The 24,343-nt window shown below is 31.4% G+C and overlaps 3 protein-coding genes across 7 annotated transcripts; 1 reads left to right on the top strand and 2 right to left on the bottom strand.

Moving 5' to 3' along the window:
* Positions 1-621: 621 nt before the first annotated feature.
* LOC107463661 (uncharacterized) lies at positions 622-3,230 on the bottom strand. Of its 5 annotated transcripts, none has more exons than XM_016082501.2 (8): positions 2,926-3,227; positions 2,342-2,794; positions 2,110-2,248; positions 1,646-1,931; positions 1,502-1,574; positions 1,324-1,414; positions 1,153-1,232; positions 622-987 (listed from the first exon to the last, which is right to left on the bottom strand). In XM_016082501.2, the coding sequence occupies exons 1-8, from the start codon at positions 2,986-2,988 to the stop codon at positions 757-759; spliced, it is 1,416 nt and encodes a 471-aa protein (XP_015937987.1). In that variant the 5' UTR covers positions 2,989-3,227; the 3' UTR covers positions 622-756. The 5 variants fall into 5 exon arrangements, with proteins under 5 accessions (XP_015937987.1, XP_015937988.1, XP_020986467.1 ...); XM_016082502.2 differs by having other exon boundaries at positions 1,652-1,931; positions 2,926-3,226; XM_021130808.2 differs by having other exon boundaries at positions 667-987; positions 1,153-1,194; positions 2,926-3,230.
* A 3,974-nt stretch (positions 3,231-7,204) lies between these two features.
* LOC107463672 (uncharacterized) lies at positions 7,205-8,680 on the top strand. The gene has a single exon (XM_016082521.3). It carries the CDS (start codon positions 7,222-7,224, stop codon positions 8,551-8,553), a length of 1,332 nt encoding a protein of 443 aa, XP_015938007.2. The 5' UTR covers positions 7,205-7,221; the 3' UTR covers positions 8,554-8,680.
* Positions 8,681-9,081: 401 nt separating this feature from the next.
* LOC107463655 (probable E3 ubiquitin-protein ligase LOG2) lies at positions 9,082-12,360 on the bottom strand. The gene is made up of 3 exons (XM_016082491.3): positions 11,536-12,360; positions 9,856-10,423; positions 9,082-9,487 (listed from the first exon to the last, which is right to left on the bottom strand). Exons 1-3 carry the CDS (start codon positions 11,970-11,972, stop codon positions 9,365-9,367), a joined length of 1,128 nt encoding a protein of 375 aa, XP_015937977.1. The 5' UTR covers positions 11,973-12,360; the 3' UTR covers positions 9,082-9,364.
* Positions 12,361-24,343: the final 11,983 nt, after the last annotated feature.

Genomic DNA, 24,343 nt, shown 5'->3' with positions numbered 1-24,343 from the left:
CGTGGCGCGGGGAAGAGGCAGTTAATCCGGCGGGAGAGTGGCGAACGATGACCTCCGTGGTTGGCTAGCGTGGTGAGCCGTGAGCGTGCAGTGAGTGAGGTAGAGAGTGAGTGGCTGAGCTAAGGAGAAAGACAGAGGTTGGGGTTGGGGATTAGTCACCAGAGGAGACAGTTCATAGCCCATACTTTGACCAAGACAATGCAAAATGTCTTTTATCTTCTTTTATTTTTTTAAAAAAATTAAATTATTTTCTTATATTTTTAAATTTTCTTCACTCTTCGATCTCCCCAAAGCAAATAGTGTTTGTTGTTTTTCAGACAAATAACGGGAATTTCAATTCCTAATGAACAAGATCGTTGGGTCAGGGTGGCACACAGCAACTCCATTCATATTACTCATCAGGTAACTCCATCGGAACTCGAAACTGATGAGCTTATAGTTCCCCTTCGACGAGAGACCTTGTTAGCTACCAGCCTCAAGGAGAAGCGTTTTATGCATCCTTTCAGAGACATTCACTTTAGAGGATTAGCATCTTTCTTGCAAACCAATGTCATTACTTGTCTATTCCTATATGTACCATGAACAAGTACGTATCGATTCAGTGTATGAAGCCAAAGTAAGTACAAATAAACACTTCTCATGTAACATGGCAAAAACAAACACAACTAAAGTATAATGTGCTCAAATTTCTATACAATATGTACTCTATATACTACATTAGACATAAACACCTTGCTGGTGCATCCTTCAAGAGAATTATCCGAGTGGGAGCACATTTAGCTGGTTCACATGCATAAGAGGGGAATCTCTCAAATTACTTTCAGGAGCCTCAGATTGATCAGGTGCCACTGCCTCCTCTTGATTCAACTGACCAAGACTTATTCTCCTCCAATTTGATATCTCAGCAAGAACAGAAGCTACAAACATCACAGCCCCAAAGCCAGTAAATGTGGCAAGCAAAATAGCTAGAACAGCTTGCATATGAACCTGCCATCCCAAATAAATGTATCAAATTACTCGGAAACAAAAAACAGAAGTATCGAATTACCTTATATTAGAAGAAGATTGCATCATGCAATTTCTGGTTTTTTAAAAACAATGCCTCTATATATTTCTTTTACTGTAAACATGTTTGTAAAACGGATTTCTTACCAATGAATAGAAAAGGTGTCCACTGACAACCACCAGAACAAACTGCACAGTTGCATAAACCCAAACATGATTTCTCCTCACTAACAACAAATTTTGGAGGAATCAGTGTAGTGGTAACAAAGGCAAAAATTCAGGTGAAGAAGTGTTACCTAAAGGTACAATAAGCCCTACCCATTGTTGTAGATGTCATGCTACCAAGAAGACCAAGTATACAAGAAAATGGAAGAGACATGGCAACAGCACCAGAGCCCATACTTGAAACCTGTCACCAATCAATAACATTAGGATTCATGTGTGGCTCATAGGGAACCATCATCCAAGACCAAGAATAGTTAGTAGTTACACTCACAAGAAGCTGCTCAAGAAAACAAAAGTAAGCCAGCATGTTGACAACTACAAGAATGGGAGCATCCTGCCAAACCCTGAAAATTCTTTGCATTAACTCTGTTGTCACATGTTGGAAAAAATAAAGAGAAGCAAAGCAATAATTTACCCTTGCCTTGTTTGAGAAATCTCAGCATGCTGCCCTCTAGGTGCAGTTTGAAGCCGCAAGAGAGTCACAGGTAAGTTCTTAACTTCTTGCTTGCAAACATCACATGTTCTGTTTCCTTTAATGCTAAACCATTTAACTGCACATTGTTGGTGAGCCAGTGAAAGTTCACCTTTGCAACTACACTCCAATTTAAGAGTATCATCAGCACCTTCCCCCAATTCAACCATACAAATTCTACAAACAGCTTCTTCTTCGGGAATATCTTCACCACCATCCTCATTCTCAACTGAATAGGAACCCTCACATTAACAAGTTGGTTAGTAGAATTCAATAAACATGGAGCAGTTCCTGATTGTTTGGTCATGAATAATAAGAGATTGTATATAGTGTGTACAGAAGGTGAATTTCATTTTCGAAAAGGTTTATTATAATACAAACATGTGAGGAAAGTGTTGGTATGTTACCACTATCACCAGATGGAGATGTCGCTGATGTTGGTGTGGTTGGAATTATACGAAACATTCCACCTACACTTGTGCTCCCTGCCTTGTTAAGTATTGGAACTGAACGAGAACGATGCATTGGTAATTGGATCCCTTTATCCTGCAAAATAAGGATCAGATAAGAATCCAATGGTGGAGAAGTGTGCAAGCACATGTAGCACAAGTCTACTGCAAAAGCTGCAAAGGTAGTTACAATTGAAGCTAGATAAGCAGCATTTCCTCCATGTGTGGACCCTGGATTAGAGTGAGCAATCGGTGTTACAGGCAAGGATGCCGTGTTCTTCCCTCTAGGGGTGATCAACTTTGTAAGTGAAAATGTCCTCGGAAGAAGAGGCTTCTTTGGTGCCACCTTTGGTGAACCTTCGAGTGCAAGAAAAGCAGCATTTTCGATCTGCTGTGAGCTTGTGCTCCTGATTTTTAAAGTGAGTTTGGGAAATAAAGTTTTCATAGTTGATCTATTCCTTGATGCTGAAGGGCTTGGACATGGTGAAAAGGCCACTTTTCTTGGAGGAGGAGTTAGAGGCATGTTTATCCTCACAAAATCTTCATCCACAGTGCTTGTTGTTGGAATCTCCAAGATGAGGCTTTTCCTAGTCCCATGTCGTCTATTTGAGAGTTCCTCAGTTATTTCAGATGATTCTGGACCCTAGAAGGTAGAAGCAAAAGAAAAACTTGCTAAGGAATATGTAAGACTTATTCACCAAAATGGAGGAGGTTATGATCAATGAAATGGCAGATGAATCAAACAACAATCATAAGAAAGCCAAGAAGGAGTACCTTTTCGATTGTGTCGTCATCAGCTCTGTTATCCTCTCTGTCTTCAGGAGCTTCAGTCTCCATAATGCAATAATTTAATACAACAAAAGCAACTAGTGCTTATTATGGTCCTGACGGGAATAATAACAATAAGACCTTCTTGTTCCTTTGATCATGAGAGATAGAAGGAAGAATCACAAACTGGATATAGTAAAGCGTGGAGAAGAGTGGCACCATGGAGATGCTATGACCTTCAACTACACATCTTTCATATTATTATTTTTTCCTTCTTAATTTAAAATATATATCATATCATATACTTGGTATATGGTATTCAGCGGCTTCAACATCACTCTTATGTATTACCTTTTCTTTTTAATTATTGTTTTCGGTTGGAACCTGGAACCTAAATTAAGAAACAGAGAATAAGAGAATGCACTACCTGCCGTATACTTAGTCAACTTTCAAATATTTGTATATTAGCGGCGGGTATCACTGTATTCTACCTCACAAAACAAGGTTTTTAAAATATATTATCAATAATTATTTCCACCACAGCAATTAACATGATTCGGAATGATCAATGGATTATTTAATAAGGGTGATTTGCTAATTATTGTTTCCATCTCAATTTTCTATTAATCCTCCTATATATTGTTTGCTAGTTGACTAATTGTTTTTCAATAAGGACGTGTTAACCTCTCTTTCTCTAGATCTACATCTAATGTAGTTATTTAAAAGGGAGGCATTGGTACGAAATTTGTACTCCATAGATAATTATATATAACATTTTTTATTACGATATTTTTATAATTCAATTAATTAAGGGGTGAAATTTTAAGGGTCATAATCTTGTTTTAGCCTATTAGGTGGAAGACGTGATCTAGGTGATATCTATCCAAGTGGGGACATTTTCGTGCAAATTGTGTGTGTGGACTAACCACAATTACAACTTACAAGACCATAGTCATTTAATTTTGACTATTATTTGAGTGGCATGAGTTATCACAAATTCAGATCTTTCAAAACTTCTTCATGAAACATGCCACTAAATCCATATTCATGTTTGCACATTATTTTTATATATTTTAGTAGTATTATTATTTCCTTTCAAACATACATAAACTATGTTATATCTTAGCTTCCTCTCTCTTCCAAACAGATAGAAAGGTGTATATTATAATCATAGTCATAACTCATAACAATATAAACATTTTAGTGTGCAAACATCATCATCCTATTGCTCTAGGCCTCTACTCATGGCCCCCTAATCATTAGAAAATGTTATATCAACGTTGACTTAGTTGTAATACCTGATCTCCGAAGAACGTTTTAGCAATTTGCTGACAAGTCACAACAAAACGAACCGCATCAGCATGTTTATTTGTTCACAATTATATACTCTATACGTTGTATAGAGAAAAACTTTAAATTTCAAATAAAACTATAATATAAGTGTATACTTACGTGGATATATATGCTGGAACCAGGTACTAGACAAATATTCAAATGATGAAAATAAATTCTTTTGTGAGGAGAAAATTTTAAAAAATATTATCAAAATACGTTTACCTTTTTCTTAAAATTCAATGCTATTATCTTCTCATATCATACTTAAATAATTTATATTTGTTGAGATTTATAATATGTCTAATTTCGTAATCAAACAATTTTCAGTTGAATTAATAATAATTCCATACGCCACAGCTTCGATATGTCAAAATGTCAATGATTCGTTGGTAGCTTATATTATGCTTATTGGATTATGCATCTTGTGCAGAGATGTTCCTATTTTGGAGGGTCAACGAGATGGTACTAACAACTTAGGAAACAATTAACCCCCGACCAAAAGAAAAGGACAGAAAACAATAACCCATGATAAAATCCAATTTGCATTTGATCTTGCCACTTGATCTCGTTTGAGATGATGAATTTGTCTTCATGCTGACCGAAATCCTTTTAGCTTATTTTTCTTTATATTAATTTCGATACATACGAATGTAAAGATATTGAATAAAATTTTACATCTAAGTTATTATAACTCTAAGTCCAATTAAACTAAATATTTTAAATATATATGCATACGTTTTAATGTTATTGTTTTTTTTTCTTTATCTTCTTTTTTAAATTTACACATACAGATTCTTCTTCTCTTCTTCTAATTTATTTTTCTCTATATTAATTTCAATAGATACGAATGTAAAATATTGAATAAAGCTCTACATCTTGCCGTCGCTTCATCTTTTTCTTTGATGCTACGTTGTCGTCTTTTTCTTTTTTCTTTTCGTTATTATCATTACTAACAACACTAACATTTTGCTAACATTTTTATTGGTTCTGATTTTCTTTGGTGTCATCATTAAATAATTTTGATTCATTTTTTAGTTTATTTAAGGTTCATTTAGATCTAGAAATAAATTCGATGTGTTTTTGTTGATGATTAAATCTTTTTTACTACTTGTTCAAATTTGAACTTATTTCGATTTATTTGTCAATTAGTTGAGGTTCACTTGATACTATTGATAAGTATTGACCAAATTTTTTATTCCTTAAGTAATTTCGGTTCCTTGTGTTTTTGTTGATGATTGAGTTTTTTTACTGCTTGTTCAAATCTGAACTAATTTCAGTTCATTTGTGTGTTAATTGAGATTCACTTTATGCTGTGGATAAGTATTGACCAAATTTTTTAACAACGAAGAATAAAATTATTCATTATCACTTTATTCAATTGCATTAGATTCTATTTTATTCCATTCAATTTATCTTGAAATCCATCCCAACTTTTGGGACAAATAGTTCATCGACAATACACTTGGATTACAAATGAACCGAAATATTATTATACAACACCATTGTATAATAAGAAATGAACTAAAAATTATGCATCCTGTAAACTCAAAAACTCCTTTAAATTCAGTGCATTTTTGAGTTAATTGTGTCGCAATCACTATGTAATTTCGGTGCATTTGGTTTTCTTGTCCTACACAATTCAAAACTCTTCTTCCTCCTTCTCATCATCTTTTGTTTCGTCTTCTTCTCCTTTTTCATATATTTTTCTTCGTCGTCTTCTTCTTATTTCATTTTTTCAAAATTCTTCTTAATTTATTCTTTTGAGAGAAATAAAACCAACAAAAATAGAAGAAAATATCAAACAAAAAAAAGAATAAATTACCACAATAACATAAAAAAAAAGAAGGAGAAGAAAAAATAAAAACAAAATGCAGCAATAACATCACCAATAGAAGAAGGAGGAAGAGGCGCACGAAGAACAAACACAAAGTGAAGCGGAGTTTCGTTTGCGTTAGTGAAGCACGTGTGTACACGCTACGTATAATAAAAAGAGTTTTTATTGGGTTTAGGCCAATTTGATTAAACTTAATTGCCAAAATTACTTAAATATATAACTACTCTCAAAAACATTTTATATTAATCATATAATTAACATATTCTGCTGAGTTAAATATATATCATTTTTAAGCTAAAGTATTTAGTTATCACTATTCCTAGAATTTATCACTAAGATGCTACTTTTTTAAAACATATTTTTATCAATGTGTGATCATTTTAATATGGTAAGATTATTGTATATAGTATTACGTGAATACTGAATACACACTAAATAGAGCTACGGTAATTAAATAATGACAAAATGGTAACATATTGATAATATGTTTTAAAAGTTTTTTTTTTTGCCCATGTTTTAAAAGATTCAAAAACATACTCCTGGTTAACAGTGGATGAACAAGAAAAGAATAATTTGGGCTAACAGAGTAGGCCCAGTATATTAAACCCATATTAGTCCAATCGTTTCAACTACCAAGTTCTTCAATCATGAGTCATGGCAAAAAATAAAAAAATGGGTATTTGTATACACGTATGTTAATTCCTTGAGAAGATGAAGATAAGTTTAAATAGTTTACTTTAACATGCTTAATCAAAGTAGTTGAGATCATTATGCTCTATGGTAATGAGCTCAATGATGCTATTCTAAAGCGAGTTTATTAAATTATCATGAGAATAAAGCTAAGGTTTGGTTGAAAGCATGATGCAGTGGTGAAGCTTTCTTGTACATTATGGTGTTCCCGACACTAGAAAGTGCAAAGTCCAGGTTGTCCAGGGTTGCCTAAGATGCAGAGTCCAAAGTGTCGCATATTATATTGATGCTGTGTGTACGGTGTTAATATATAATTAATCGCATATATTACAAATGCATCAAAAGAATCGATAAAGATAATGATGGGATTTTTATTGAATAAAGCCATAATGTTAAAGAAGCTTAAATAGGACACATGTTGTATGCTTATATTATACATACATATGGATTCTTCCAAGGCCTTCTTCTCCCACTCTTCCTTCAAAGCATCCATAGCCAAGACACTCTTCTTCCGTGCACTCTTCCTTGCCTCTGCTATCTCCTTGCTTTCCTTGCTCCGATTCCTTCCTACTCTCCACTTCCTCTCAGCCTCACTCGCCCCTGAAACACACCTTCAGTGTCTCAACCAAAACACTTCTGGCTCTTACTTGTTCCAGAGCAGGGTCTACAACTCCTTCTGGGACTCCTTCAACTGCATCAACCATGCCAACTTCACTACCTCTGCTGTCAATCACCTATTGCGTAACCACTTCTTGAACCGTAAAGCTACCTCCCTCTGCGTTGGACAACCCTCACCAATGCCTGCTGTCTCTGCAATGCGACAACTTGGCTTCACTAGTGTCACCGCTGTCTCCCTAAGCCACAACACACTCTTGTCTCAGCTTCACTATCAGGACTCTTCCTTTGACTTCGTCTTCACCAAGGATGTGGACAAGGTTTCTGTGCCTGCATTGCTGCTGCTTGAGGTGGAGCGGGTCCTCAAGCCTGGGGGAATTGGCGCACTGCTTATACGTCCCAATCATGCTCCTTCTTCCTCAGTTTCATCCATGTTGAGATCTTCAAGTGTTGTGGATGTCACTCTTGTAAACGGCATTACCCTTGTGGTTTTCAAGAAAAGAAGCTCTTCTGCATTTGTCTTCAATCACCACCTTCAAGGAGACTGTCCAAGTTTGAACTCCACCAAGCCTCTTATAGAGCTCATGGAGCCTCTTGCTGATGAGGAAACATCTCAAGAGCATGAGAAAAGAATCTCATACTTGCCTAAGTTTGTGAACATGTCTAATAGGAAGAGATTGGTGTACATTGACATTGGAGTTGGTGGGGTGCCTAACAATGTTACTAATTGGTTCTTTCCATCTTACCCCATTGATTTTAGAGATTTCAATGTATACTTTGTTCACTACAATACTTCCATCTTGTTGTCTCATGTGAAAAGGCCTGGCATAACCTTTGTTTATCATCCGGGGTTGTCCTCGTCCTCCAAGGGTGAAGAGTTTGACTTCCATGCATGGTTCAAAGAGACAGTGCAGCAGGCTGATTTTGTGGTGTTGAAGATGAATGCAGGGAATGTTGAAATGAAGTTTCTAAGGGATATGTTTGAAAGTGGAGCCATATGCTTTGTTAATGAATTGTTTCTCAGCTGCTCAGAAAACACGGAAGAAAAAGGTTGCATGGATATTTACAAGGGACTCAGAGATAGTGGTGTCTATGTTCATCAATGGTGGGAAGCAGATGAGTTGCATCAAGGGTCTAACAAGGTGGTTGATGTTCGGTAATTATTGAGTTTTCAGATTCTTGTGTTCATGGTTTATTTGATTAGAGAAAGAACTATTTAGTGTTGTTGCTGTTGTGTACTACTTTATCTAATGTTATGACTTATGCATATCCACGTTAATTTATAAATGGTTTGTGTAACTTACTTGGGTTTTGATGGAAAGTGTAAATTTCCTGTATCATGAAATGCGAATAATTCCTGGTACAAATTAATGAAGGTTACTAATCTATTGAAATGCTTATAAATGTTAGGTATTGATGATACTTGTGTAATTTGTGACGAATCAATTTTGACAATAAAATATCGCTATTTACTTTACTCTTCCACTTTGGATATTGTGGTCATTATGGAGCATGATGAAGCTATTTAGTATTTACCGACAAGGATGTGATGTAGTCATAAAAGTAGAGAAAACTTAGATTCGAAACAAAGGCTAACTACATTCGAAAAGGGATTAGTCTCCTGAGAAGCAAAAAATAAATGAAATTATAGATACATACATATAACAAAATGATGTCATCCAAAGAAATGAGAAAAGCATTCAATTATATTTTAGAAGGGAAGCCAAAATCAAATAAGCATGGTGGAGGCATTAGCTTACAAACTCAGGTGCAATGCCAGCCGCTTGACCATGTCACAGAATATGTCATAAATAGATTCCTTTTTTAGAATTTTTTTACCCCCTTTTTGGGGTGATTATTGGGAAAAACCCAGAAAGTAAGGCAAACTATCAAGTATATATATATAACACAATTTGGAGTTTGGACTGTACAGGAAGCTTGAGTCAACTATCACTGTCTTCTTCATCTTCTTCACTCCTGAGGTTCGGCTTCTGCCCCAACCTTGATCTCCAGAAGCCTCTCAACTGGCTGTCTGCAGATTGGACACCTATTTGTCTGGAACCTCAAAACCTTCGCACATCCACTACACATGCACTACAACAAGGGAAGATTGACCACAGTTGAAATATTGAGGAAAGACAAAACAACTCTGGGGTGGAAATTTTCATGATGAGCTCCATGAGTATGCAAAACATCAATGAAATATATATATCACTTTGTAACTTGATACCCATGATATGATATCAAGGACTTTACACATGGAGCTCATCCATGGAAATTGCGTCCCGTTTTCCCCCAAACCGAGCATACACGTAGAGTTGATGAAATTTGCCAACAACATCATATATCACTTCGTAGTAGCTTGATGCTCATGGAATGATATCCATGACTACCACTGGCATCATTCTAGTAATGAAATGATCAAGAGAAAAATTAATCCAAAAAGGGGAGACAGTGAATACCATGTGACGGCAAGGAAGGACAGTCGTATCCCTGGGCTCTGACAGACAAATAACACATTCTTTTCCTGGGTCATTTCCATCCACTTCACTCTCCACTGAATTTCCAATGCCATATATCTCCTGCAGCTCATACCTCAATCCATTCACCCACAAGATCTGCTTGACAACCTTCACCTGGAATTCCCCTTTCTCCTTCTCAAACACTGCTTTTGTTATCTGCGAGTTTGTAATACCTGTTACTGGAGTTTCATTAGGTCCGTCATTTGGAGTTTCATTAGATCCTTCATTTCGAGTTTCATTTGATCCATGCTTTGGAGTCTCATTTGATCCGTCATGATCGCCCAACATTGCATCTGCCTTAACTACTAGAGGATAGATATCCATCTCTCCCACTTTCAATAACTCGGACTCCTCAAATTGCAAAAAATCAATACCAGTTCCAGCTGGCTGCCTAAACTTCTGGCCAAGACCTTGCTGGAAATGTACAGTCACAGGTGGAAGAGAATCTTCCTTCATTGGAGTAAGGATGCAGCCTTCACCTTCTTTTGCAAAGAAAAGTATAGTAATGCTGTTTTATACAGACAAAAGGAAACACAAACTAATAAATAACGATAGCAGAAAATATTCAGATCTATAATCTTGAAAGATTGAAGTTGGTTATATGATTGAAGGCATAGGTAAGTGACCTTTCAATCACATTACATAATATACAGTAAATATACTTAACAAATGTTGATATTATAAGTGAAAGGGTCAAGCACTGAACAGGAATAACTGAGAAGGATGCAAAAAACAATTATAGGATGAGAACAGCATTCTTGAAAACCTAAAGGAAATTCTCAAACAGATGAAAACTTTATTATATTGCCTAATGCCTAGTCTGGGACCAGATTAAAAAATATATCCAAAAAAAAAAGAAAACAAAGTAAGAGCACACAGGGTAGAATTTATAAGCAATGTTGATTATCAAATGAAGATAATCTTCATGTTTGCAATCTTTAGCAGCAACTCACGTTTTTCCCCAATTGCAAAGGATATTGAACCCTAGCAAGTAGCAACATAAATATTTTAGTAGTTTTAGAAAATATAATTAAAAAATAAGCTATAACCAAACTATTAAGCTGTCTACAATCATCAACTTATCGCGCATTCGTGTAGATGCAGACTCATATATATGATCATATCAATATTTACATTTGAAGAATGCTGTTTCAACACACCGTTATAGCTTAGATAGAGCAAAATGTTGTGTCCACAATAGCAACCCACATTACTCCACATTGGTAAATGGATGTTCTCAATTCTCATTACAATTCGCAAATCAAGTTAACCATCATTCTAATTCAAAAGGGTTGAGCTGATAAGATTAACATCTATCAATTGAAGATAAATAAATTAGTCCATTCAAGCCATTTACCATATTAACACTAACAAGCAAGGTGAGTTGATAAAATCCAGTATAAGCTCAACAATCATGATCTTGCACTATCTTACAACATCAATGATCATTGTAAACATCATATCATATCACAAACATCACCACGAACAACAACCACCAAACCTTGTCCAACTTAATCAATTAAGCTTCATAAAAATCAAGCAATGCCATAATATCCATTCATAGAACATGACTACATACCAACCATTGACATCTATATTTTTCCCCTAAAACAAACATACCTCCCAGAAACGGTGGCGTCAAATGTGAATGAAACAAGGAACTTCCCAGGGTTCTCTTCATCAGCTTCAATCCTCAAAGTTTCCTTCTTGATGTTCACATCATTTTTTATAGTAACCGCCTTCTGGTGCTCCACATACGGCGTCGGAGGCATAGGCGCTGCCGGCGGAGGATACCGCCCCCACATCGGCTCCACCGCCGCGGGCCGGTGGTGGTGGTCATAGGGTGCCGGCAAAGGCACCGGCGGCGGATAATAACCGGGATAGTTATGATATGGAGTCGCAGCAGCAGGGTACACGAACCGATTGGCTGTGATTTCCGGCTGTGGCGTCACCGGCGGCGGAGGAGGAGGTGGAGGATGGATCCTCCGTCCACTTCCGCCACCGCCACCACCGTGTCTTCTGCGGTTGCTGGCACTACTACTTCCTATGTTACCCATATGATCACTCTCAAAAACCCTTTCCCCGTTTTTCTTCTGCTAGAGCTACCAATTGAAACTTCGGAGCTGAATTGGAAGAAAAATGAGGTTGGATTGGAAGAATTGAGGGTTAAACTTATTGGGTATTTGATTTTGATGTGGAAATTGAAAGGGTGTTGTTGATCCATGTGAAAATGTAAGGGATGTTGTGAGAGAGAGGTGGAAAAGAAAAGAACAGGGGATGGGAAATGATGGTGAGTGGGTATTTTGCATAGAAATGGAAGAACAGAAAGAAAGAAAGAAATTAGAGATTCGTTGTGGTGGGTGTAATTGGGGTTGCGTAAAGCTCCACTCAGCCAGCTTGAGAAACACCATTGATGGAGCAAATGGATGGGATGAAAAATAAAGTGACCCACTTTTCCTCTTTTTCTTCTTTCCCCTACTTTGGTTTTTGTCATTTTCCAATTTTCCTAATATAATACTCTTATTTAATACCATAAATAATTAAGCATGATGTGGCTGAGAGGGTTTCGAGATTTTATACAGATTTGAGAGTTAATTATTTACCTCAACAAGTGCATTTTGGCATTTTCTACACGTCATTCCTCTGTAGCCTATTCCAATTGCGGCCTTAATTTGATCATCATTTTAGTTAACATCTCCAACTTTTTTTTTTTATCAAAATTATACTTTCAAATTTTTATTCAATTTGAAATGAGTTGTTCTTTCTTTACATATTCCTATCTATTAATTTTTCAGTGCAATAATTATTTTGAATGGCTAAAATACAGCTCAAACTGACTTGACTGACCCCAACTAATAACTTAATTTAGCTGGTATTCCCACTCCATTATAGTGTTTTCCTTCTTGTAATGTTTACAAATCTGTCTGCTTACTTATTTTGAGCTTCCTTTTTATCAAGCTAAGTTCATAAATCATAATAAGCTCGCAATCTTAGTAAATTATGAATTGAAGGTTGTTACTAATATGCAGCAACATACATTTGGCATGCTACTATATATAGTTTAACAATTGACCTATTATATTGAACTATTTGATTTTGTTCCTCCCTTTATTTTAAGGTGATTCATTATAGCATAAGATGTGACACTTTGGCGACTTGATTACAATTCACAAAGTAGAAAACAATTATGACAATGAAAATCAGTTTCAACGGCTCGGCAATGACCCCAAATAGAGGGATCTGTAGCAGTTTCTAAAGGGGAGAATAAGTGGGTGGGGGTTTAGGGTGGTGCCATACACGTGTATTTCACCACTACTGCTAGTCTGCTACTATTACAATATACATATAAAGACAAGCTAGTATGCTGATTGTTGAATAGTTAAGCAGCAAATCATTACATATCCTCCTCTTTTAAGATTGCTTGTTCCTATAATCCTATGATTTCGCTCAAAATATGGCCTTAAATCTTCTAAATATCATTATTAATCCAATAAAGATTCCTCTTATCATAGGCTCATAGTTGGCTGGTTTTGTTTTTCCACTCTCATTATTTCTAAATGACCAAAATTGCACTGACCTACTACTGTTTTCCAACTATCCACTTATATGCATGGCAAAATACCGACACAAAAATGCCACAAAATATTTATTATTAAAAAAAATGACAAATTAATTCTTGACTTTTTTGTCCTTAAAGATTTAAAAATATATTTAAGTCTTGGATTTTTTCAAAATCTGAACATATCGATCCTTAAGTCAAATTTGTCCAATTTTAAAAATTTTTTTACGTGTGTATTCGTATCAAGCATACCAGTACAATAAGAGTCATGTTTGATTTTTTGTTGAGTCTGACAGACCCAAATAAATATGAGAGACTTATATATCTAAATTTTAAAAGGGTCAATGACTTAAATATATTTTTAAATTTTTGAACATTTCAATGTTTATAGATTAAAAAGTCAAATATTTATTTGTTATTTTCCCTCATTATTATTGTTGTTAGATTGCGGAGTGTTGGTAGGTTTCAATTAAGTGGAGTCTACAATTTTTTAAAAAAAATAATAATAAAGAAAGAAAATGGCTTCTTAGTTAAAATGAGGAGGGTTTTGCAACCCCAAAGAGGAGAAGAGAAAAATGGGAAAATGGCAGTTATAATGTGCTCTGATTATAATGTGTTTTGGTTAAACTGGTAAATTTGTTTTATTTTTTTTATGAAATTTTAGTATGTTATTCTTAGTGTAGAGATAATATTAGGATATAATTTATTAGTTATTTTTTTTTTATTTGAGATACTCACTTTATGGAGATTTATGTTGATTTTATCAATTTTGATAATATATTTTGTTGATTATTGAGATGTCCTAGTATCACTAGGAAGATTGTTTATGTACCCATTATTCTGATAGTGAAATATTTTACTGGACTAGGTCCCGTGAATTTTTTGTCCCTCTTTTAGGGATTTTTCCACGTTAAAATTCTTGTGTCTAATTATTTAATTTCTGTCGTTATATTGGCTATTTGTAGTATCTTTGGTATTGCCTATTTAATCGCACAAGTTGTGGAAAAATTATTTTTGGTGCTTCCGCTGTTAGACAGGTTCTTGTTTGAACCTTTGTTGAATTTTCCTAATAAAGTGGTATCAGAGTTTTGGTTGTTTATCTCTGTGCTGATTAAATAGAGAAAAATACTCATGTGCCAAATATCGTCAAATTGAATTCCCAAAATTATTCGATTTGGAAGCAAGGACCTGTATAATCATGTGGAGGGGGATAATAAAAATCCAAAAGTACTAAATCTGATGTTGAATGGAAGAAGTTGAATCAGAAGATAGTTGTTTTGATTAGGCAATGGCTTGATTTTAGCGTGTATCCACGTGTTGACACCGAAACGAATGTCCAAAAAATATAGAATAAATTGAAACAGTTATATAAGAAGAAAAATGTACAAAATAAAGCATTCTTAATTAGAAATCTTGTCAATATGAAGTATATTGAAGGAAAATGAATACTAAAAGAATTTAAATATTTTTTAAAATGAGACTAGTAAAAAAATTTTAAAACTTACAAAAAAGATATTCCCGCGTTGAGTGACCAAATAATTTAATTTTTATTATTTAATTTATATTTATGCTAAATCTTTTAGCAAAATATTAAAATAAAAAGAATTACAGAATAAATGAATATAATTCATTACATGCATTTTCCTAAAAAAAATTTAAATATTGATTTAAACAGATATTATTAATGAAATAATAGACAAAAAAAATATTTTTCTTCAAAATATGTAGCTAAAATAATTTAAGTATTTTTGAAAATGATATTAGTAAAAAAATGGCAAAACACCTCTTAAAAAATACTTTAGACACTAAAAGAATTTACGTGTAAAATAAATTATTGTGTATTTTGCTAAAAGAATTTAAATATTTTTTAAAATGATACTAGTTAAAAAAATTTAAAGCTTACAAAAAAGAGGTTACCGTGTTCGATAACCAAATAATATTTAATTTTTATTATTTGATTTATATTTATTGAAAATCTTTGAGAAAAATATTAAAATAAAAAATTACAGAATAAAGGAATATAATTCATTACATGCATTTTGCTAAAAAAAATATTTAAATATTTGTTTAAATAGATATTATTAACAAAGAAGTGAAATAATAGACAAGAAAAAATAATCTATTTCTTCAAAATATGTAGCTAAAATAATTTAAGTATTTTTGAAAATAATATTAGTAAAAAGAAATACCAAAACAACTCTTAAAAAACATTTTTGACACTAAAAGAATTTACGTATAAAATAAATTGTCGTATATTTTGCTAAAAGAATTTAAATATTTTTTAAAATGATACTAGTAAAAAAAATTAAAACTTACAAAAGAGAGGTTACCGAACACGGTAACAAAATAATTTAATTTTTATTGTTTAATTTATATTTATTGTAAATCTTTTAACAAAATATTAAAATAAAAAAGTACAGAATAAATGAATATAATTCATTACATGCATTTTGCTAAAAAATATTTAAAGTTGGCTCGAACTCCTTTTATCGCCGAACTCCTAATAATTCGAATCAAGTTGATTCGAATTACACCCTGATTTATTAAAAAAATTAATAATTTATTAAAAAAATTATTAAAAAATAATAATTTAAAATTAAAAATATATATATTTTATTTCATGCATTAAAAAAAATCTAACAAAATATTTAATTACGAGACTTTTTTTAAATATTAATGAGCTATCAATTCAAATTCCATACAATACTCTTTTGTCCATTTTTAATAGCTCGTGAATATTTTTTAATAAATTTTTTTAAATTATATGGTGAGATATTACATGATTCGAATTACGCATGGAAAGTTCAATCACTATGATTCGAATTATATGGTGAGCAATTCGAATTCTATACAATATTCTTCTGTCCATTCTTGATAGCTCATGAATACTTTTTAATAAATTTATTTTAATTATACCACAAAAAAATATTTTATTCTATGCAAAATAATTTAAAAATGGCTTAAAAGATGTTTGGAGTACTATCAAAATTTGTAATGACCTGGGGAGGTTAAGATATGGCTTTATGAAGTGGTTAGAGAGATTTTAGGAGCGGTTACTCATTTGAATGAGTGTTTATCTGCCAGCTAATCTCACTTCCGACTTCTTCGGACCAAGTCGTGGTTGATACCGACTTCCTATGTGAAGGTCGGCACTAAGCTAGGCTCTAATCCTTCAGATTAGGCCTTCTATTTGGACCTGGACCTTTATCGTTGGACCAGGGTATGAACAAAAATATTTTCTTTCATTTCTAAATTATTATTGACTATGTAGAGTATTTTATTTAAAATTTGAATACATGCATGTATTTACCTAAGTTATTAGAATATTAAAAATTTTTATAGTACTCCTAACATTTTTTAAGCTATTTTTTTATTGTTTTGCATAGGATAAAATATTTTTTGTAATATAATTTAAAAAAATTTATTAAAAAATATTCATGAGCTATTAAAAATGGACAAAAGAGTATTTTATGAAATTTGAATTGATAGCTCATTAATATTTAAAAAAAGTCTCGTAATTAAATATTTTGTTAGATTTTTTTTAATGTATGAAATAAAATATATATTTTTTAATTTTAAATTATTATTTTTTAATAAATTTTTTAATAAATTATTAATTTTTTAATAAATCAGGGTGTAATTCGAATCAACTTGATTCGAATTATTGTATGTGTGTAATTCGAATCAAGTTGATTCGAATTAGTGTGTGTGTGAGTTTTGTGTATAATTCAAAGCAATATGATTCGAATTATGTGTAGATTGAGTTCGAATCTAATTGATTCGAACTACATATAAACATGCATTGGTTGATTCATAAACTAAATTTTGGTTTGGCGGATTTACGTAAAAATTTCTTCCCCTTAGTTTATTTTAGTGTTTTGCCCAAATATTTAAATATTGGTTTAAACAGATATTATTAACAAAGAATTGAAATAATAGACAAAAAAAATAATCTATTTCTTCAAAACATGTAGCTAAAATAATTTTAAGTATTTTTAAAAATAATATTAGTAAAAAAATGACAAAATACCTCTTAAAAAACATTTTAGACACTAAAAAAATTTACGTGTAAAATAAATTTTTGTGTATTTTGCTAAAAGGATTTAAATATTTTTTAAAATGATACTAGTAAAAAAAAATTAAAATTTACAAAAAAGGGGGTTATCGTGTTCGGTAACGAAATAATTTAATTTTTATTATTTAATTTATATTTATTATAAATCTTTTAGTAAAATATTAAAATAAAAAAAAACTACAGAATAAATGAATATAATTCAGTACGTGCTTTTTGCTAAAAAAATATTTAAATATTTGTTTTAACAGATATTATAAACAAAGAAGTGAAATAATAGACAAAAAAAAATCTACTTTTTCAAAATATGTAGCTAAAATAGTTTAAGTATTTTTGAAAATGATATTAGTAAAAAAAATGGCAAAACACCTCTTAAAAAAGACTTTAGACACTAAAAAAATTTACGTGTAAAATAAATTGTCTTGTATTTTGTTAAAAGGATTTAAATATTTTTTAAAATGATACTAGTCAACAAAAATTTAAAACTTACAAAAAAAGGTTCCGATAACCAAATAATTTAATTTTTATTATTTAATTTATATTTATTGTAAATCTTTTAGCAAAATATTAAAATAAAAAAATTACAAAATAAATGAATATAATTCATTACATGCATTTTGCTAAAAAAATATTTAAATATTTGTTTAAACAGATATTATTAACAAAGAAGTGAAATAATAGACAAAAATATAATCTATTTCTTTTAAATATGTAGCTAAAATAATTTAAGTATTTTTGAAAATGATATTAGTAAAATAAATGGTAAAACACCTCTTAAAAAACACTTTAGACACTAAAAGAATTTAAGTATTTGTTTAATTCAAATATTGGTATAATCTTATTAAAATTTTATTTGATAATGATGATAAATGAGTTTTGAGTTAATATGTAAGTCGCTCGAAATAAAAATAAAATAGCATGACTCATTTAATAATGACAATAAAAAACTTAAATATAAAATAATAAATTTATTTTTAAAAAATTAATAAAAATTTAGTATTTGAAATTTAAATTAATTTTAATTACTAATATATTTAATTATAAATTAAAAATATATTTTAATTAAAATTTAATTAAATAATATTATTCGAATTAAAATATTGATTGAAAACTGAATTTCAAAAGACACATAAGATTTTTCATTGTGGCATAACCGCATAACATTACAATGACTTATTACATTTTCCAAGATATTACATTCTCAAGATATTACATCTTCCAAGATATCACATTCTCAAGATATTACATTTTCCAATTACATTATGTTTGTTGATTCATTGTTGCACTTGTTTAGCACTATTTCGGTTTTTTCTTTTTTTTTCTTTAAATATATTTTACTTCTAATTTTATTTTGTTGTCTGATTTTGTCGAGCCTCTTCTTTTACTTAGACTTTTTAACACCATTTCTTGTTGCTTTCTATTTGATTCAAATTCGTGGCTTTTTTGTTACTTAGGATTCATTGTTGCTATTATTGATTATTGATGAGGTAATTCTGAATTGAATAGATGTCTTTATTTTTTATCATGTTGAGTGTTATATTATTAAAATTTATTTTAATCACTAGATGATAGATTAAGTATGTATGTATGTGTCAATAGGTTGATTAGATGGTTGCTGGATTGATGGATCTAATTGCAATCTTGCTCTTATTGTTACATAGAAGGTTAACTGATATGATTCAAGATTTAACTTTTTCGTTGGCCAAAGTACCAACTAAGATTTAAGAATAGAGAGATAAATATTTATTTACTTAATATTCTTGCTGAGTTGTGTAGTTAGCATGACTTATATGCTCTTAAACTTTGAGTTGATTTATTGATTTGGACACATATATCATGGTATGAATTGTTCTCTTCATTATTAGAATGTATAACTTGGCTATCTTTTAATGAATTTTTTTTTTATTTTCAGTTGTGTTGATTATTGAACTTTTAAACTTCTTTAATTATTGTATTTAAATTCTTTTTGTCCTTAAATTTCATTAAACCAATACTTTATTAGCTATTGTGTATTTGTATTTGTTGATTGCAATGTTATGATTTTGTGAAATAGTACCGTAGTATTTTTTTTTTTGAATTGATTAAAATTTGCACTGCCTATGTTTAACATTTAAACTCTCACTTTCTCAGTCCTAGGCAATTGAATCGAATCAACCACTGCCTATGTTGCATCTAATAAGAGTTTTTGGAGTATCCTCATCTTTGGTCCTTTATAATTTATTTATTATTTTATTCTAAAACGGTTTTTTATGGTGTGCAACTTCCTTTGTTGATTCTAGTCCAGAACAGATTCTACATTTTATCAAACACAATCAGTCCTACACTCAAGCTTGCAAACCAAAGTTCAATCCAGAATAGAATATGCCATTTGCATCTTTCAACAACAGCCCTAACCTTGGCCTCTTAGATCAAAATAGCTAGCCCCATAGAAGATGGAAAAACTATCAGCCCCAACCTTGGCCTCTTAGATCCAAATAGCTAGCCCCATAGAAGATGGAAAAACTAGCTGGAATTTTGTTTTTGATGATGGAACTTTGATGAGGTAATAGTCATTATGTATTTTTTTTTTTTTTGAATAAGGTATTATTTGAGTTTGATTGTGTATACATGTAATTGTGTGATGATGTGTTGGGTATGCATGTGTAGCAGGTATGTGTTTTGGTGACCCTTTTGTTTCCTATTGAATAATACAAAAATGCATGTCTGCTATTAGTGTTTGGTTTGTGGCTGATATGTTGTTATTTTCATTTTCCTAAAGAAATGGCAGCACGAGATCAAGCGCCGGGCCCAAATCAATATAATTGTAAGTTTTTTTAATATTAATGCATTACTATTATTAGACTTTTGTTCTTTGGTACAATGAACACTTAATTTGAATTTTAGTATGGTGTAATATAGGTTCAATTGTGCAGTGATTTTTTAAGGTTGTTTGAAGAACTTAAATAAATGGTTTGTGTATGTTAAGAGTGTGTCAAGGTAGAGATAGAGTAGACTAAAGAATCAAGTCTACCAATGAAATAGACACAGAATACAAAGGGTGAGGGCACTTTAGCCTAATTCCACTAGGATTTAACTTAAGTTCCCTGGAGGGTCCACTATCCTTAAGTGTGTATTTCTTTCTCTGATAAACTGATAAAGCTTAATCACTGAGATAACATTGTATTATTGCACAATCAGGGAGGGGAATATCCCCAATTCCCAAGAATTACAATGAAAGAAACTATCCAGAGAATAGCTCTCTGTTGTAACTAATCAAAACAGAAAATTCATCTTAACAAACTTTCCTTCCTAACTTCTATTTATTCAAATGTTGCTGGCTGTGAAATGTAATTAATGTAGAGTAATGATCAAATTAGGTGCTGATTGATGATTTTGGGGCTCATACTTTGTTTTGCTGATTGTTGTCTGTGATTAAGTGAATATTGAATTTGAACTTGTGCGAGATATATGATTCTTGGGCTGATTTGTGTCCTTGTGAGTTTAAGATTGGGGATTTTTCTGTTTTGATGTTGTCTTAAGGTTAGAGGATTTGATCAATTGCTCGTTTAATCTTAAGTGTTACTCTTTTAATTTCCTGCTATTCCCAATTTAACAAACCGAGAAAAAGTATATTTTTACCAAACCAATTTGCATCAACGGGTGAAGTAGCAGCGGTTGACAGGTTTCGGTTTTGAGTTTATGTTCAATTGTGACTATCCTAAAGTCATTGTAGTCATGCCATTGATTAATGCTTTAATAAATATATATAATGCCACCACATTATTTTTTGGTCTTGAAGATGTCCTTATGTTGAGGGGTGGTAAACCAGTGTTCATTAAGGATAAAAAAAAATTATACGATGACGCGCAATGCATAGAGTTGGTTGGTGTCCCATTGGCGGATCACCCTAAACAAAAAAATGTTATTGATCTAAACCGGCTATCAGAATTTGCAAGTGCTCCGGTTGACAATGACCCACATTTATTGCTTCGGAAGTGTCGGGCAGCTGCATTGTTGGCGATTGGATCTATGATAATGCAGGATGCATCAGCGAACATAATCTCATCCAAATTCCTACAATTGGTTGAGAATGTAGATGACATTAAGGGCTATGCACACGAGTCTTCTCAAAATAAAGAGAGACCGTAGTGGATCCACCAACGTTCTTGCAGGTATATAAATATTATTCAAACATGGATAATTTTTTCTATCTTAAGATTTTCCCTCAGTTCTAATTTTCTTGCAGGCATTTATTTTCTCCCATCTACCTTCCGTTATGCATGTATGCTATAAAGATATTCATCCTGTAGTACATCAGGGGTTCCCACTTATGTGGAATTGTTACTCACTTTTGACGAATAAGATAATATACAACACGAAATCTCGACTGGAGCCTTCTCATGATGCATTTCGTATGGTGACTGATGATCATGTAAGAAGCTTATTTATTTTATTTTATATGTTATCTTTTTTAACTTTTTAAAAATTAATTGACCTTTTAATATTAGGTTGTGTGGAACCATCAGGGGTGTTTGCCCAACAAAGGACAGTTGGTAGATCCATTACCGCTGTCATTTGTGGCAATTATGCGCTATCCCATCGTCCACATGTAGCGTATCAGCAATTCCTCGATGGAGAGCCACACTTTCAGCCAGAGTGGCTCGATGCCTTCAGATTGATCCGCGGCCGAAGAAGATAATGGAGGATGCTATGCATCAAAGTTTGATTGCCTCATGGGACTCAAGAAGCACTCGTTTGATAACTGAGGCACTTTCCATTTAAACTTTCTAATAATCATATCTTACTATGTAAAATCTGAAATTTTGGGTACTTATTAGTAACCTAGCTACATGCAGCAGCCTTGACTAATTAGCTTAATCATAGACTTTACTTAGAAAATTATTATTACCTAATTCCGCTCCTTACATAGCCATTGGTATCTAGAAGCAACACAGCATGAATTTATTTGTCTGTTTTGTTCTGTTTTATTTTTTCATTTTTCATTTAATTTAAATGACAGCTGCAATATATAGAGTATGTTATTGTTAGTATTATGCAAGTCAAAGGTTTGTCACACGTCATATATCAAATATCATAAATGAAAGGTTGAGGGTTGTATACAATAATAGTTGAGCAAACGAGAAGTAAGTCAAGTAACCTGAATATGATTATACTTAATAAAACATAATTTACATTAGGAGAAATGTTAGGATTAATATATTTTATTAATCTCAGTCAATACTTTGAAATAATATTTTACTTTTATATTATTAAAATTTAAAATTTAGTACAAAAATATTTTATTAGTCAAATATTAATTAAAAATAATAAATTTTTGAGAAAATACCATTCTTCTCTCCTGTGAGATACTAAAATGAATTTTTCTTCTCTTTTATTTATAAAATGTATATTCTCCTTTTTTATAACTTTTAAAAAACTTTCTTTTTAATCCCTATTAAATTTTGTGTTAATTAATATTAATTTTATCTATTTTTTAAGAAAAAATAAATTATTTTTTATAAAAATATCCTTTAGCAAAAATTTTATTTTACATTTTGCTTACCAAAATTCTCTTTAATAAATTATTTTTTTATTGATTAAATTGTATTTTTATCAAATTTTTTTCTAAGATATCTTTCAATAATTTTTTTAATTATTAAATTATAATTTTACCAAAATTTTCGTTAACAATTCTTTTATATTTTACTATTAATTTTTCGATATCAATATATATTATTTTAATATTAAAAAACTCTTAATAAGATTATTTTTCATTTTTTTTTTAAAATAAATAAAGTTAACATTAGCTAACACAAAAAAATTTAAAATATATTAAAATGAGATTTTTTTAAAAATTAGAAGAAAAAAAATATATTTTATAAATAGAGAGAAAGGAAGTGTCATTGGGAGGAGAGTGATATTTTCTCTAAATTTTATTGGTGATGTAATAGCTACTATTACGTTAATATATCTTTTTATAATATTAATAGGTTTTTGTGATGTAAGGAACAAATCAAGTTGATCTGACTGTAGAATATTGGACAAAAATTGGGTTTACTCAAATTAAGATATCCTCGGATAGACTCAGTTAAGGATAATGGCCGATTAAAACATATTCAATAGTAGTTAAGCCTGAAAGAAAAATATGTTGAATATCTTCCTAAAAATGTGCACATTCTTCATGTGGAAAAGGACGTAATTGGTACATTCACCTATTCGATAATGCAGCTTAGCTTGAACTTATATATATATATATATATAGAATCTGATGAACTCTTTCACACTAAACCACTCTGAATAATTTTTATCTAATTAAATCGTCTATCATGCTTAATGGCTGCTAGTGATAATTTAGAGAGGACACGGATGCCGGGCCGTTGACTTTACAACCTAAATAATTGATGATTGACATACACATCCAGCTTTGATGAATTGCCAAAATAAAAATATATATATAGCGTTTAGCGTAGGCACATGAAGAAGACAACATTTTGTTATTTCTAGTTAGGGAAGCTTAATGTCTTGGTTATTTTTTTTAAAGAAAATGTTTAATAACATAAAAAATTAGTTAAAAAAATCAAAATTTATCTTATTTATTAATTAATAAATACTAAATAAAATAATTTTGATTTTTTTCTCTCTTTATTTAGTATTATTTTTTTAAATAAAAGTATTTTAATTGATAATTGATGTCCTATATCCTTAAAGGTCATCATAAATTTATAACTTTTGTAGTATATAGTAAAAACTCACTTGATTTCATATGTGAAGTTTGTTAATAATTAAAAATTATTGGATACTAATTTAGTTAAATAAGA

This window comes from Arachis duranensis, chromosome 2 (assembly GCF_000817695.3).
Source record: "Arachis duranensis cultivar V14167 chromosome 2, aradu.V14167.gnm2.J7QH, whole genome shotgun sequence".
In the NCBI taxonomy this organism is placed as follows: Eukaryota; Viridiplantae; Streptophyta; class Magnoliopsida; order Fabales; family Fabaceae; genus Arachis; species Arachis duranensis.
The sequence above is the reverse complement of the archived record's forward strand: the minus strand, read 5'-3'. Positions and strand labels throughout refer to the sequence as shown.

Coding starts and splice junctions, on each gene's coding strand:
- LOC107463661 (XM_016082501.2), bottom strand. CDS start 2,988: ATGGAGACTGAAGCTCCTGAAGACAGAGAGGATAACAGAGCTGATGAC. Junction 2,249..2,341: donor CTGCTTATCTAGCTTCAATT/GTAACTACCTTT, acceptor CTTATTTTGCAG/GATAAAGGGATCCAATTACC. Junction 1,415..1,501: donor GTTTTCTTGAGCAGCTTCTT/GTGAGTGTAACT, acceptor GATTGGTGACAG/GTTTCAAGTATGGGCTCTGG.
- LOC107463672 (XM_016082521.3), top strand. CDS start 7,222: ATGGATTCTTCCAAGGCCTTCTTCTCCCACTCTTCCTTCAAAGCATCC.
- LOC107463655 (XM_016082491.3), bottom strand. CDS start 11,972: ATGGGTAACATAGGAAGTAGTAGTGCCAGCAACCGCAGAAGACACGGT. Junction 10,424..11,535: donor GACGCCACCGTTTCTGGGAG/GTATGTTTGTTT, acceptor TGTATAAAACAG/CATTACTATACTTTTCTTTG. Junction 9,488..9,855: donor TCCTTCCTTGCCGTCACATG/GTATTCACTGTC, acceptor CCCTTGTTGTAG/TGCATGTGTAGTGGATGTGC.